Genomic DNA, 16,905 nt, shown 5'->3' with positions numbered 1-16,905 from the left:
GTATTTTCTTAATCTTCATGACCTCTTATATTCTCTATCAGGTGACTCTCAAAGGAGTTTTACAGCATTATGTTGATGAAAAGCATAGAAGTTAAAGTACCTGTCATTTGTTCTACAGATCTAAGTCTAAAACCACATTACTTCTTTTTCTAGGGGAAAGAATTTTAATAGTAATGTTAAAAGTTTCATTACCTATCTTCTAAGTATACATCTGACATATTTAATAAAGTTTGCTTTATTTCATATAAGTATATTTAAATACATGTCATGATAAGATAACATCCATCAGAGAAAACAGATTAATATTTAAGAAATTTCTGATAAGTTGTGGCTTCCCTGAATTCCTCTATTGTCCTCTTCAAAGATTGCAGAAGTATATGTATATTCCTGGAGATTATATTTGAAGCATCCTGAAAAAGTTTTTAAAAAATTACCAAAGATAGCATTCTTCTTCTTAGAAAATATTCTCATTTGTTAAGAAATAGCTGCTGATCTAAATAACATGAAATTAGCAAAACAAGTCAACTAAATCATGTATTCTGACAGCCAGAATTCTTATACTTTTTGAATCTTGATTTTTATATGGTATAAAATGTTTTATTACTAGAAAATTTATCCTTTTCATTTAAGATTTACATTACATTTAGTATTTTATATGGCTTTGAGTATAAAATAGGATTAATAAATTAAAGACTGTTCCTATCTGACCTTTCTTCTGCAGAATAACTTACTGCTTTGAAAATGAGTAAATCTTAGATAAGAGAAGTGCAAGAGGCTTTAAAAGTTATTTTCATCTCTTCTAATTCCTTTGACATTCATAAATTCCTTTTTTCCTCCTTCCTGTGCTCTTGGCTTATTTAACAGGTAAGATACTAAAATCAGAACCTCTTTTGTAATATAAAACAACAATGTTGAGTATTTAGTTTTAAATATTGATAGTGGCAGAGATGGATTCATTTAGTGATTAAGTAAAGGATACAATGAGTAAGTGCAGGAGCACCTGAGCTTCTCTGAGGGTTGTCGTGGGGTTGGGGGTAGGGATGAAGCGCTGGGTGATCAGGGCCCACACAGCATAGATAGTGGGAAGAGACAGCTCGTTCTTACTCAGGTTAATATGGTGTTACATGGAGAAACACATCCCTTGTTACCGAGGGTGCAACCACGTGCAAGCCATTATATGTTCATCTGTGTCATAATTGTACATCAGAATATTCAGACTGTCATAGTGGCTCCAGCAGTCCAAGGAGTGAGACTTTTGCAGTAATATAGACAGACTTGAGGAAATAAAGGCCTGAGTTAGGAAGATTATTGTGGGAATGAACTGAAAGGGACAGACAATAAATATTAAGAAAATTTAAATTATATGAGTTAGCAGCCACAAAAAGGAATGAAATTGGGTCATTTGTAGAGACATGGGTGGACCTAGAGAGTGTCATACAGAGTGAAGTAAGTCAGAAAGAGAAAAACAAATATCGTATATTAACGCATATATGTGGAGTCTAGAAAAATAGTACAGATGATCTTATATGCAAAGCAGAAATAGAGCCACAGATGTAGAGAAGAAATGTATGGACACCAAGGGGGAAAGGGGAGGGGTGGGAGGAATTGGGAGACTGGGATTAACACATATACATTATTCATACTGTGTATAAAATAGACAACTGATGGGAACATACTGTATAGCACAGGGAACTCCACCTAATGCACGTGGTAACCTAAATGGGAAAGAAGTCCAAAAGGGAGGGGATATCTGTATGTATATGGCTGATTCATTTTGTTGTGCAGTGGAGGCTAGCACAGCATTGTAAAGCAACGATACTCCAGTAAAAATTAATAATAAATAAATAAATAAATTATGAGTTAGAACTGATAGGATTCAAACTTGACTGTGCATCAGAATCACTTGGAGAGTTTGTTAAACAAATTCTGGGCCTCACCTGTTGGTCTGGAATGGGGCCTGAGAATTTGCCTTTATGGCAGATTCCCTGGGTGGTACTGATGCTATTCATCCAGGAAGCATACTTTGAGAATCACTGCCATAAATGTCTGTAGACTCTTTCCCATCCCCACATTCCGTGCGTGCAGTAGAGAGTCAATGCCAGCATATAAGAAATGAGCTAAGTGTTCTGATTCAATTCAATTAAATATTTTAGTTAAATATTTCTAATTAATTAAATATTCTTGTGTTTTGTTTTTTAGGCCAAGTGATGGTAGTAACGGTAATTCAACATGTAATATCGAAGTTATAAACTCACTGGATATTGAAGAAAGCATTTGGTCTCCTAGGTTTGGATTGAAGGGCAAAATAGATGTTACAGTTGGCGTGAAGATACATCGAGGATGTAAAACGAAATATAAGATAATGCCACTGGAACTTAAAACTGGCAAAGAATCAAATTCTATTGAACACCGTAGTCAGGTATAAATATTAATAAGAAAATTATGAGTGTGTAATAATTTAAATTTTTTTAATATGTTTGAAAAGTAGTCGCTTTATATATTTTGATTTAATTCAGGTAATTTTTAATTTAACCCAGCATTTCCTAAACCTAATTTACCACAGAGCTACTGTTTTCATGTAACATCTACATAGGATACTCTTTAGGAAACAGCAGTGTAAATTTATTCTTTTACTTCTGACCTTTAATCCGATTATGTTGATTTTTCTTTTAAAGGTCCCGTTGTTCTTTTTTTAAAAAAAATTTATTTATTTATTTTGGCTGCACTGGGTCTTAGTTGCGGCATGTGGGATCTTCATTGCAGCATGTCTAGTTGCGGCATGCGGGCTTCCTAGTTGTGGCATACATGTGGCATCTAGTTCCCCGACCAGGGATTGAACCTGGGCCCCCTTTGTTGGGAGCACGGAGTCTTACCCACTGGACCACCAGGGAAGTCCCAATATATTGATTTTTATTTAAAATGAAATATAGAACTGTATCTTACCATTAAGTTAAATTCAAGTTTTCTTAATCATCTTCTCCTTGGTAAATATGTCTTCTGTTGTCCTTCAAAATGACCTGAAATTTATATTAATTATAGTGAGTTAACAAAGTAATTAACATAAAGTTCTATTTTTTCTAATTATTTCCATTCCCTCTGCCAACCTCCACATTGGCATTCTATGGTATGTTCTAGACACTTTTATTATTTTTTTTTAATTTATTTTATTTTATTTTGGCTGTACCTGTGGCACGTGGGATCTTAGTTCCCACACCAGGACTCGAACCTGAGCCCCCTGCAGTGGAAGCGTGGTGTCTCAACCACTGGACCACGAGGGAAGTCCCCTAGACACTTTTAAATAAGCAAAGATAAAACTAAAAGTAGTAACATTATTGTATTTTTATGGTATAATAAGTATTAAAGGAATAAATAATATAACAAATAACATAGCATTTGTAATATAACTTAAATTTCCTTTTGCCCATGGAATTTCACGCTTTATTTCAGCAGATTTTATGTAAGATAGGTTCAGATTCAAAGTACTGAATCGTATAATCAGGGATTAACAAGATCTTCCCTTATTAAATCTTTCTTGCCATTCTTAATTGTGTACCAAACACCAAAGGTTCTCACAAAAGCTTTTCCATTTGGGAATGAAAAATAGGGTAACCTTGTTGTTTCACCTATCATTGGGTTTTACAGATACTGGAGGTAGAGGAAAAATTAGGCTTCCCCTATCAGAAGACTTGAATTTTTCACTTTGGTAAAACAGAAATGGCTGAAATTATGAACAAAGACTTGGCTAGATTAAAGCCTTCTTGAGAAAGGAAAATCATGCCTAGATAGAAGAAAAGCTATTTTTTTAATTTTTTATTTTATTTATTTATTTTTGGCTGCATTGGGTCTTCGTTGCTGCGCGCGGCTTTCTCTAGTTGCGTCGACAGGCTTCTCATTGAAGCAGTGGCTTCTCTTGTTGTGGAGCACGGGCTCTAGGCACGCAGGCTTCAGTAGTTGTGGTGCATGGGCTCAGTAGCTGTGGCTCGCGGGCCCTAGAATGCAGGCTCAGTAGTTGTAGTGCCTGGGCTTAGTTGCTCTGCAGCATGTGGGATCTTCACGGACCAGGGCTCGAACCCATGTCCCCTGAATTGGCAGGCGGATTCTTAACCGCTGCGCCACCAGGGAAGCCCAAGAAAAGCCATTTTTGAAGTCAAAGATTTGAAGAAATGTGTTTTGTGTACATGAGGCTGAAAATTTTTACTTGTGTTTTTAAGGACAAGTTTGTTTGAAATCACTTCTGAGTGCTAAAAGGAAGAGAAATACAAAAGCATTTCAGCATCTAAAGTGGTCTAGATTTAAAGACCTTTCTTCTAAGGCCACTGCTCTAAATTGCCTTCAAGGCAAAGAATATTACTGTATTTAATTTTGTTCAGTTGGAACTTTTATCTTTGCAAGAAGAGAAGCTGCAAGAAGAACTTTTAAGAATACAGTGGTGTTTATCATATTTAAAAACAGGAAAAATGATTTGGGCAAGGCTCAAACAAATATATTAAGAGTGCATATTGCATATTCATTGTGCAAGAAACAAGGAGACATTGAAAGAATAATTATAGTCATTCATTGAGATAGATAGATAGATATTGTGGATGAGGAAAGACATAAATTTCCCCTTTTAGGAAATTTTTTTTTTTTTGCTTCAAATTAAAACTTTAATGAATATAATTACTAGTGCATAAGCAAAAGAATATTAAATCCAGGTATAATTTTTCATTAAAGATTTTAAATCACTTCCTTTTTTTTGTTATGTATATGTATATTTTTTAACATCTTTATTGGAGTATAATTGCTTTACATTGTTGTGTTAGTTTCTGCTGTATAACAAAGTGAATCAGCTATATGTATACATATACCTTTTAGGAGATTTGACTTCTCACTTTGGTAATACAGAAAAAGCTTATGTTATAAACTAACTTCAGTTAAGGAAGATCTTTATTTTATAAATGGATTGTGTTCTAAAAATTCATTTCTAAGTCAGTAATGTGACATTAGAAACATTTTCTTGTTTGTTTTTTTTTTGGCTGTGCTGTGTGGCATGTGGGATCTCTGTTCCCTGATCAGGGATCAAACCGGTGCCCCTTGCATTGGGAGTGTGGAGTCTTAACCATTGGACCACCAGGGAAGTCCCCTTGAAAAACATTTTCTAAAGGAAAAATATTATATGGAGCTGTGATCTCTAAACCAGCTCACAGAAACCTATTTCACTTGTGATATAGTTGGATTATAACAGTGTTGTAAAATTTCAGTCTGTCTTCCTTTTATCAAAATATGAAGGGAATTTCATTTCAGATATTTTTTTCCTTTTAATAAGTCCCAGAAGCAGAATCCTCCTCCTTCTGCCTCAGTTCCCGTGACGGGAAAAACTTAACATAGATGGACCATTAGTTTGGGTTGACTTTCTTGGCCCACAGCCCCAAGGCTCCACCCTGTCATTTATGAGTTCATTTTAATTTTTAAAAGTTTTATTTGGTTACTTATGCTGTATCAGGCAACACAAATGGAGTGCTTAGAAGAAGACATCCCAACACATGCTACATAGGCTCAAATGTTTCTGCTAAGGTGTTTCCATGAACTAAAGGAGCTACTTCTAACTTGTCTTAGATGGTTTCTCTGAAGAGCGCCACATAAACTTAAAGCACTTAATGCTCCCTCCTGCTCTGGAAAAAAAACAGTAAACTGTTAGTAGAGTTAGTCTCATTTAGTTGTCACAGTAACTATGACATAAATAATATGCATTTTAGTGTTTAATCCACTTATTTTAAACAGGGAAAATAGTGTCTGAAGACAACTTCAAAATGTAAAACATAGCTTGATTAGTTTCCCTCTTTAACTTATTGGAGATTATTTACCGTCTAAGAAAAATTCTAAATATTTCTTTTTTGTCTGTGTAAAACTGAGAAGCATATACTATGTTTTGTGGAAATTAAATATTTGACTTTGAATTTATTGTATTACCTTTACTAAATTTGGATCATGTTATTTTCAAAATGGAAATAGCTTGATTCACCTTTTGATTTTAAAATTACAATATGTATTGATTGAAAAACATGTATGGAAATATAGAAAGTTAAAGTTTTATTTGATGAAATATACCATGTTTTCACAGCTTGTTCTGTACACACTGCTAAGCCAAGAGAGGAGAGCTGATCCAGAGGCTGGCCTGCTTCTCTACCTGAAGACCGGCCAGATGTATCCTGTACCTGCCAACCATCTCGATAAAAGAGGTTGAACTGTTTTCTCTCAATTTTACTTCTCTGGGTTTTGTTGGTTGGTTTTTTCCTTCAATTTTTGGTGACACACATTGATACCTGACAATCACTCACTGCCATTGCTAGGCCTAAACAGGTTGTAATTGGTAAGTTGTGGTACTTTTTTTAAAAAAAGAATTTTAGGGAACTCCCTGATAGTCTAGTGGTTAGAGCTCCCTGCTTGCACTGCTGAGGGCCTGGGTTCAATCCCTTGTCGGGGAACTGGGATCCTGGAAGCCGTGCGGCGTGGCCAAAAAAAAAAAAAAAAGAATTTGAACAATATACTGTATAGTTGAAAACACTATTAACCTTTTTACTACATAAGCTCATTTAGGTCATATTTTAGATTCCATAGTAAGTGATATCATATGGTATTGGTCTTTCTCTGTCTGACTCACTTCACTTAGTATGATAATTTCTAGGTCCATCCACATTGCTGCGAATGGCATTATTTCATTCTTTTTTTACGGCTGAGTAGTATTCAATGTGTGTGTGTGTGTATCACATCTTCTTTAATTTTATTTATTTTATTTTTGGCTGTGTTGGGTCTTTGTTGCTGTGCGCCGGCTTTTCTCTGGTTGTGGCGAGCGGGGGCTACTCTTCGTTGTGGTGCACGGGCTTCTCATTGCAGTGGCTTCTCTTGTTGTGGAGCATGGGCTCTAGGCACGCGGGCTTCAGTAGTTGTGGCACACAGGCTCAGTAGTTGTGGCTTGTGGGCTCTAGAGTGCAGGCTCAGTAGTTGTGGCACACGGGCTTAGTTGCTCCGCAGCATGTGGGATCTTCCCGGACCAGGGTGTCCCGTGCATTGGCAGGCGGATTCTTAACCACTGCGCCACCAGGGAAGCCCCGCATCTTCTTTATGTAGTCATCTGTCAATGGACATTTAGTTTGGGATTAGCAGATGCAAAGTATTATATATAGAATGGATAAACAATAAGGTCCTACTGTATGGCACAGGGAACTATATTCAGTATCCTGTGATAAACCATAATGGAAAAGAATATGAAAAAGAATGTATATATATGTATAACTGAATCATTTTGCTGTACAGTGGAAATTAACACAACATTGTAAATCAACTATACATTAAAAAAATAAATTAAAAATATTTTACTATATAAAACTTTATTTTAAACTTGCTGTCTTACATTCAAGACACTCTGGATAGCTATATTTGTCCTTAGCATTCAGCCAATAAAACACCAGCTTCACAATATTTACTACTTATGAGATTCATGGTTATTCAAAGAACTTATCAAGTGAACAAAAATTGAAGGAAATATACCAAAATGTTATCAGTGTTTTTTTTAGTATAGTGGGAAATATGAATGTTGTTCTTTCCTTTTTTATGTTTTTGAATCTAAAAGTTTTATATAATGGAAAAGATGTATAATAAACTTTACTTAATTCTTTAAAAACACCCATCCTTTTTTCCCTTATAGAATTATTAAGGCTAAGAAACCAGATGGCATTCTCTTTGTTTCATCGTATTAACAAATCTGCTACTGGAGAGGAGAAGACAAAGCTTGCTCCTTTGCCACAAATAATTGAGGAACAGCAGACCTGTAAATATTGTTCACAGATGGGCAACTGTGCTCTTTATAGCAGGTAAACACACTGTCTTCCAAAAGTATTAATTCCAGTTAAGTAAGTATTCAACTCAGAATGATTTAACATTGTTGGCTGGTCTGGCATTGATGGTTTCATTTTGGTTATTTAAAACAAAGGGAATAGAAAAAAAAAAACAAACGCAGCTAGTTCATATTATATAACAAGCCTATTTCCTTGGAGAAATAGAATGCTTTTAAAACTTTTTCCAAAAGTGAATATTTTCATCTTGCTGCATATAGTTTCTGGGGAAATGAAATAATTGTAGAACTTATGGAACCTATTTAAGAAAAATGTAGTATAGGCATTGTGAATACAGCTTTTCTTAAATGATATTTCAAGAAATCTTCCCTTTCCTAGTTGATGTTTTAATTTCAAACCTTTTGTAGTTCAAAATAGGGAAATTTGTTCTTCCAGACACTTTGATATGATTCATTAGACTTGTCTTATTTATATATGTCTATTTTTCTACATATGGGAAGTTTATTAGCTTTCTTGTGAGCAATCATATGTATTTACACCTTCATAGCCAGTGAGAGTTTTGGAGGAAACAAGAAGGTAGTTAGATGTAAATTCAGACTAGGAAACAAGATCAAATCAAAACCAAAGTTCTAAATCAGCCTGAAAATTCACATAAAGGAGTTTTAAAAGTACAGTTGACCCTTGAACAACACTGGGGTTGGGGGTGGCAACCCTCCCTGCAGTTGAAAATCTTAGTATAACTTATAGGTGGCCCTCCATGGACAAGGTTCCTCCACATTCCTGTATTTAGCCAACCTCAGATCATTTAGTACTGTAGTATTTACTATTGAAAAAAGTCCACGTATAAGTGGACCCATAGAGTTCAGTCCCATGTTGTTCAAGGGTCAACTGTATTGTATCAAAAGATCTCTTAATGGCAGAGACCGTGAACTGTGGGAAATCTGGGCCTATAGTACAAGCACATATTTTTGAACTCTTAAGTTTTACTCTCCATGTTTTGTATGCTATCCTATAATGTATTTGTTTCTATATAAAAATTCAAAATTAATATTAAGCAAAATTGATACTCCGCATGGTTCTCCATGTTTTTATGTTGACTTTCTTAGTGGCACACAGCTGGATGTACAAATATTGTGATTTTGAGAAATGCAGTCCTACAAAAAGCCGAAACTTGCTACATATAGGAATGAAGACTGGACTATAACGAAACGTCAGCACTTGTTAGGGGAACAGTCATTCAAGGCAAAATAATGCAGTATTGAGTTTCTAGTGCATTTTGTTTTGTAAAAAGCCATTTGGCTTATGAAATGTTGAAATGACTTTTAAAGAAAATTAGGGGCTGTGGTTATAAGTTATGATGATTATCATATATGTGTATTTATTTTAGAAATACCTCATTTCATAACCAGTCAGTGAAATGTTTCATATGCATCTCTAACTTGGAGCTTTATCTTTAGAGCGGTTGAACAACAGATGGATGACAGTTCAGTCCCGACCAGCATGCAGCCCAAAATAAAAGAAGAAACCCAGCATCTAAAACTTAAACACTTAGAGTATTTCAGCCTTTGGTGTCTAATGTTAACCCTGGAGTCACAGTCAAAGCATAATACAAAAAATTACCAAACTATATGGTTAACGCCTGCTTCAGATATGTAAGTGGTCCATTTAATACAGTAAAACTTCACTAATTTGGATTAGCCAGCGGTATGAAATTTGTAATTCATGACAAATACAGGTTATGTAGCATGTTAAAGCCATGCAGTTTCATATATTCATGCCAACTCCAGATTGCTGTCAGTGAATTGTTTCTAAGTAGAGCACCATTGTTATTTTCAGTAGATTAAATATACTTCGGGACTTCTCTGGCGGTCCAGCGGTTAAGACTCTGCGCTTCCACTCCTTGGGGGGTGGGTCAGGCGGACGACTGAGATCCCGCATGCCATGTGGCACGGCCAAAATAGATAAATAAATACACAAATACGTAAATAAGTAAACCTCAAGAAATCTTACTTAAAAAATTACTAGTGAAATTAAATCCTTTTTCATCAGTGAAAAGACTATAAACTTGAGTATATCATAAGGTGAATTTTAGCATATTGGTACAGTGGAAATTAATGAAGTTTTACTTAATATTTTAAATACTAGCATTTTGAAAGTCTATATTTTTGTAAGTTTTGATAGAGATTCACATTTTCTAAAGTGGGTCAATATTGTATTTTGTGAGATCCGTTTTTTTACAAGTTACTTGTGAAGTTATAACTTTGTATATCTTTGCATAGTATATTTCTTTATGTAATATTTAGTTGCTTTTGATCCATTTCTTTCTTTCCAGAATGAATATTGATAATAATGTGACTTTAGACCTTAGATTGTTATTTCCTTAATACTAGACTTTAACACAAGGCACCATTACAGTGGAGAAAGTTTAAGTCGTTTTCAATAGACTATGTAAGTACAGTCAATACGTCCAGTGTACGCGCCAGGAAGCTTCTGTAGTATAATAGTAATGCCTGAGAGATTGTAAATGCTTAATGCTTACTTCTAAGAGGCAGTGGACTTATCAATTTGCTTGCCATTGTTTTAGTAGCAATAATTATAAATTCTCTTGTAAACACTAAAGAAATACATTAACTACTTTCTTCACTTCAGGTTCAGAGTCAGGTTATTACGAATTGTCTTCTGTAGTGTTATATGTGTATCAGCACAGGAGGTGGGGTGTCAGTCAAGAATCACAGTGCTGATATGCATGTTGTTCAGAAATCTCAGGGACTTCCCTGGTGGTCCAGTGGTTAAGAATTCGCCTTCCAATGCAGGGGATTTGGGTTCAATCCCTGGTCTGGGAACTAAGATCCCACATGCCTCAGGACAACTAAGCCCGAGTGCTCTAGAGCCCGCACGCCACAACTAGAGAGAAGCCCGCACGCCGCAATTAAGACCTGATGCAGCCAAATAAATAAATAAATATTTAACAAAAACAAATCCCAGACTGTGGGTGCAACAAGGGAGGTGCTCCCTAGCACCTGTCTAGAGACCTGGTGATGAGAGATTTTTTTTTTTTTTTTTTTTGGCCTTGTCGCATGCATGCAGGATCTTAGTTCCCCGACCAGGGATCAAACCTGTGCCCCCTACAGTGGAAGCACGAGTCTTAACCACTGGACTGCCAGGGAAGTCCTGAGAGATTATTTTAAAACTAATTTCTCTTTTTCTTTCTCTTTCATAGGGAGGAGAGTGGCAGCTGCATTAGGAACCTGATTAGAACAGAACATGTAAAGACAGTTTGTGATGGACAATATTTACATAATTTCCAACATAAACATGGTGCCATGCCTATCACAAATCTAATGGCAGGTGACAGAATTATTTTAAGTGGAGAAGAGAGAACATTGTTTGCTTTGTCTAGGGGGTACATGAAGGAGATTAACATGACAACTGTAACCTGTTTATTAGACAGGTAATGACATGTTCCCTTTTTGGGTGGGGGGGTAAAGCTTTATTGATATGTAAACATATACCATACGGTTCATCCATTTAAAGTGTATAATTCAGTGATGCTTAGTATATTCACAGAGCTGTGCAGTCAGCACTAAAATCAATTTTAGAGCATATTCATCACCCCCAAAAGACTCCCTGTATCCTGTAGTCACTCCCCCTGCCCTAGGCAACCACCAATTCCCTTTCTGTCTTTAGAGATTTGCCTCTTCTGAACATTTCACATAAATGGGATCGATCATACAATATGTAGTCTTTTGTGACTGGCTTTTTTCACTTAGCATACTGTTTTTGAGGTTCATCTTCATGTAGTGGCATGTACCAGTACTCCATGCCTTTTAAAAAAAATTTAGATAAAATTCACATAACATGAAATTAACCATTAACCATTTTAAACGTAGAGTTCAGTGGCATTTAGCAATTATCCAACTGCTAAACTTTTGTTTAGTACATTCCATTCCATAGTGCTAATGTGGACTTAATCTTATCAGATTCTCACAACCATGTGTACAGCAGGCAGGACAGACGCCCTGTGTTGGCTGTAAAGCTTATTTCTCCTTCTTAGTACTCCGGGCACTCACCATTTCATTCTCTCCTTTTTTTAAAAATATTTTAGTTTTTATAATTTTATTATTATTGTTATTATTTTTATTATTTTTTGTCTGCGTTGGGTCTTTGTTGCTGCGTGTAGGCTTTCTCTAGTTGCGGCGAGCCGGGGCTACTCTTCGTTGTGGTGTGCGGGCTTCTCATTGCGGTGGCTTCTCTTGTTGCAAAGCACGGGCTCTAGGTGTGCAGGCTTCAGTAGTTGTGGCACGCGGGCTAAGCAGTTGTGGCTTGCGGGCTCTAGAGTGCAGGCTCAGTAGTTGTGGCGCACGGGCTTAGTTGCTTCGCGGCATGTGGGATCTTCCCAGATCAAGGATCGAACCCGTGTCCCCTGTGTTGGCAGGTGGATTCTTAACCACTGCGCCACCAGGGAAGCCCTCCTTTTTTTAAAGAAGATGCTTTTTTCCACTTATAGTTGTAAATACTTCATACTTATAAAGTATAACTTAAAACAAAGTGAGTTAATTTAAAGAATAATATTAAGTAAATAGAAAAGTCGGTATGAAAATTTGTGGTAGAAACTAATAATCCATGTTCGTTAATATCCATATTCCCTTCTTCCTGGACCCCCAGCCTTTCTTGCATTTAAGTGCCGGCATGCGTCACATTTCTTAGTGGGTGGAGATCAGTAATTGGGATGCAGTGGAAATGTCCAGGCTTGCTCTCTGCTAATCAGTAATCCTAGTTAAGCCATAACCAGTCCTAGCCTAGGTTTCATGATATTGGAGTATCAGCTGTGATATTTCTGTTGTTTCTTAGGAATCCCTGCAGTCAGTCCTTTGAGGTATTTATTTGGCACCTGACATGTATTAGGTGCTTTGTAAACCCTTGAGGAACTCATAGTCTTGTGGGTAACAAATAAATAAATATGTTTTTGGTCTAATATGACAAGTGTTTGAATTGATGGGAACACAGAGGAGAGGCATTTAACCCAGTTTTAGGAGGCTCAGGGAAGGCTTTGTGAAAAAGGTCATTCCAGATCTTCACCCTGTGGGTGAATAAGTTAGCCTGATGAAGCAGTGTGAGAGGAGTATATCAAACAGAGGGAACAGGGTGTGAAAAGACCTGATGGTGTGAAGTGGAGTGTTCAGGAAAGTACAGGTAATAATTAGTTTCTGGAATGTAAAAGATAAAGAAGGGAATGATTGGAGAGGTCAGGTCATAGAAGGTCTTATATACCATATTAAGAAGTTTTGACTTTACTTTTTCAGATGTACTGAAGAGTTTTAAACAGAAGAATGATAATAATCAGATTTGCATTTTTCTGTGGACGCACTGTGGAGAATAGAGTTAATTAATGGAGGCAAAACTGAAAGCCGAGAAGTCAGGCACCTGTTGTAGTGGCCCAGGCTTGAGGTGATTGAGGGCAGGGTAGTTTTGACAGAGAAGGTGGAATGACTTTGAGAAGTATTTAGAAAGTGAAACTGTCTGACATGGGATCCTGCTCGAGTATGCAGGGTTGGAAGAGAGTGAGGGAGAGGGAAGGATCAAGACAGCTGTGTAGGTGCAAGAGCCATTAACTGAGGTCAGGACCACAGAAGAAGGATCGGGTTCAGCAGGGATAAAGAGTTGTTCAGTTTTGAAAAACTGAACTTTCGTAGCCTGGGTTTTAACTAAGTGGAAATAAATATCTTGCTGCTTGCTGGATATCCAAACCTGAAGCCTGGGTGAGAAACAGGGTGGGAGAGGAATGTGAGGTCAGGCCTGAAGATGTAGAGTTGGGATTTAGACCCACATGGGGGCATGGGACCAGAGGGAAAATGACAAGAAAGAAGAGTACACAGGACCAGGGAGGGGACCTAGGGAACATCATGGTTTAGGGGCTGATAGAGGAGTGGGAGAAGCTGTCGGGAAAGAGACCTGTACTCCAGGCTGGGGGAGGGAGGAGCCGTATGCTCAGGATCCTTCTGGGGTGGTGAGCCCAGGCTGAATTGCCCAGGTCGAACTTGCCCAGGTCCAGGTGAGTTGTTAGCAAATGTTGTAGGTTCCCGATTATTAAACTGCTTTGACTTTGGTGCCTTGTGCCTTCCCCTTCTCCCTTTTCCCACCAATCCAGGGCCTCATCCTGTCTTTGGTTGGCAAGTATGTATTAGGGGCTGGTAGCCATTTTAATAGCAATTCAGGATCATTTACTCTTTTAGCAGAAAGCAGCATATTTCTTTTTTTTTTTTTTTTTAAAGATTTTTTTTTTATTGATTGATTGATTGATTGATTGTTATGTTGGGTCTTCGTTTCTGTGCGAGGGCTCCCTCCGGTTGCGGCAAATGGGGGCCACTCTTCATCGCGGTGCGCGGGCCTCTCACTATCGTGGCCTCTCTTGTTGCGGAGCACAGGCTCCAGACGCGCAGGCTCAGTAGTTGTGGCTCACGGGCCTAGTTGCTCCGTGGCATGTGGGATCTTCCCAGACCAGGGCTCGAACCCGCGTCCCCCGCATTGGCAGGCAGACTCCCAACCACTGCGCCACCAGGGAAGCCCCAGCATATTTCTTATACAGACCCACTGACTATGTTAAATGAAAAACATTCATGTACATCTGTTTGCTGTTTTAGGAACTTGTCAGGACTCCCAGAATCAACTTTGTTCAGATTGGACCAGGAAGAAAAACATTGTGATGTAGATACCCCATTAGGAAATCTTTCTAAACTGATGGAAAATACTTGTGCCAGGTTTGTAACAATAAATGAATCTGAATTTTGCTCCACTTTCCTAAGGAACGTGGAGTAAAAAAAAAGCTTTTTTTTCTTTTCAGCCAAAAACTTCGAGATTTAATCATTGACTTTCGCGAACCGCAGTTTATATCCTACCTCAGTTCTGTTCTTCCACATGATGCAAAGGACACAGTTGCCTGCATTCTAAAAGGTATGTTATAATCAGCGTGTCTGCATCCATTAATTTTTCTTGGTTCTATTTATAATTTAATCTATATTATAGTCTAGTATTTTAATAATTTTTTAAAAAAATAAATTTATTTATTTTTGGCTGAGTTGGGTCTATTGTTGCTGCGCACAGGCTTTCTCTAGCTGCGGCTAGCTGGGGGCTACTCTTTGTTGCGGTGCATGGGCTTCTCATTGCTGTGTCTTCTCTTGTTGCGGAGCACGGGCTCTAGGTGCCCGGGCTTCAGTAGCTGTGGCACACGGGCTCAGTAGTTGTGGCTCGTGAGCTCTAGAGCACAGGGTCAGTAGCTGTGGCGCATGGGCTTAGTTGCTCGGCGTCATGTAGGGTCTTCCCGGACCAGGGCTTGAACCCATGTCCCCTGCATTGGCAGGCGGATTGTTAACCACTGCGCCACCAGGGAAGTCCTTTAATAATTTATAAACTTGTAATTACAGTTTTTAGACAGCATATCTTTGGAATTAGTTTACCTGTGACCTTTACTGTCACCATGACATTTCCTTACTTTGAAAAGACGTATTGAAGAACAGACTAGAATAGAGTCAGCTTTTCTTGTAAAATAGTTAAGGTGCTCAGTGAAATTCAACACTCTTTTTCCTGTTATTTTTAAATTTAAATGTAGGTTTGAATAAGCCTCAAAGGCAAGCCATGAAAAAGGTACTTCTTTCAAAAGACTACACCCTCATCGTGGGTATGCCTGGAACAGGAAAAACAACTACAATATGTACTCTTGTAAGGTTATTATTCTTTTGCTTAGAAACTGAATATTTAAATCAGCGTCTCCTCGGTTCAGAGAATGTGATATTGGATATCAAAAGGGCTGAATTTTAAGTCAAAATGCCTTTATTTCAAACTAAAAGTGACATGAGAAATAGAAAACCTAAATTACCAATAGTTGTAGTCACCTTGTAGATATCTTGCATGTAAGATTGTCTAAAATCTCGTTCTGTTGTTGTTATATGTATGTTTTCCTTCCCTTTAAAAGTGATAAGTTGTACAGAGGCGGTTGAAATAGAGTTTTCCTGAATTTTGTTTTCATGTCAGTAAATTACTGAGCAGTCTTAGAATAATCATAATGATGGCAGCAAATATTTATTGACTGATACTCTGTGCCAGGCACTAGTCAAAGTGTATTTGTATTCAATTATATTATGACATAATATATTATTAACATATCATTAATAACATGATAATAATGCCATGTTATTTTCATAAAACATTTTGGCTATATAGTTTTCTAAAAAGTTACTTGGCTCAGCTCTTAGATATGCTTCCTATTAAGTTTTCTAACTCTATTCAAAAAATATAGATGTTAAAAATTATCGGGAGTTAAAAGTAATGCTGTTTTCCTTTCTTTTATTCATTATTAGGTAAGAATTCTCTATGCCTGTGGTTTTAGTGTTTTGTTGACCAGCTATACACACTCGGCTGTTGACAATATTCTTTTGAAGTTAGCAAAGTTTAAAATTGGATTTTTGCGCTTGGGTCAGACTCAGAAGGTACATCCAGATATCCAGAAATTTACAGAGGAGGATATTTGCAGATCAAAATCCATTAGATCCTTAGCTCTTCTAGAAGAACTCTACAATAGTCAAGTAAGTACAATTATTGTATAATAATATTGACAGTAATTTTTGTAGCCAGAATGAGGGGAGAAATGGTACTTTGGGAAATTTAATCGCATTGACCAAATTTGCACGTGATTAATTTATATAAACCACAGGACCAGTTTATGAGTTTATAGTTTGTTCTTTGCTTCTGAACTGAAATAAGGTTTCTGGTTTATTCTTCAGGGCTCCCATCTTCTAGCTTAAAATATCCTAGTAAAGGAAAACTCTGTTTCTGTCTACTCACACTTCTGACACTGACTTTGTGGAGTTAGTGCAGACTCCACAGGTTAAGGACTCAGTCCCACAAGACTGCCCCCTACTTCAGTTCTCAGTTGCGAGTTCAAGCCTCCTGTGCCCAGCCTGGGGGTTTCTGTGTCCTCCTCCTTGTTTTCTATAATTTGCTAGAATGGCTCACAGAACTCAAGAAAGTCAGCTCATTAGCATAAACTCAGGTATGATGAAAAGGGACTTATGAATAA

At 37.2% G+C, this 16,905-nt stretch overlaps 1 protein-coding gene across 5 annotated transcripts in view; it reads left to right on the top strand.

Moving 5' to 3' along the window:
* SLC25A16 (solute carrier family 25 member 16) overlaps positions 1-16,905 on the top strand; it is an 88,949-nt gene that overhangs the window by 60,657 nt on the left and 11,387 nt on the right. For 4 of the 5 annotated variants that reach the window (XM_068547689.1, XM_068547687.1, XM_068547690.1 and 1 more), the window contains 9 exons: positions 2,200-2,419; positions 6,101-6,218; positions 7,685-7,850; positions 9,290-9,484; positions 11,053-11,283; positions 14,474-14,590; positions 14,674-14,783; positions 15,439-15,553; positions 16,192-16,411. In XM_068547689.1, the coding sequence (XP_068403790.1) occupies positions 2,200-2,419; positions 6,101-6,218; positions 7,685-7,850; positions 9,290-9,484; positions 11,053-11,283; positions 14,474-14,590; positions 14,674-14,783; positions 15,439-15,553; positions 16,192-16,411 (1,492 nt within the window). The remainder of the gene's footprint in view (positions 1-2,199; positions 2,420-6,100; positions 6,219-7,684; positions 7,851-9,289; positions 9,485-11,052; positions 11,284-14,473; positions 14,591-14,673; positions 14,784-15,438; positions 15,554-16,191; positions 16,412-16,905) is intronic. The other variant, XM_068547686.1, reaches the window with a different exon arrangement.

The sequence above is a fragment of the Eschrichtius robustus genome, chromosome 7 (assembly GCF_028021215.1).
Source record: "Eschrichtius robustus isolate mEscRob2 chromosome 7, mEscRob2.pri, whole genome shotgun sequence".
Taxonomy (NCBI): Eukaryota; Metazoa; Chordata; class Mammalia; order Artiodactyla; family Eschrichtiidae; genus Eschrichtius; species Eschrichtius robustus.
This window is presented reverse-complemented; position numbering and strand designations above follow the sequence as displayed.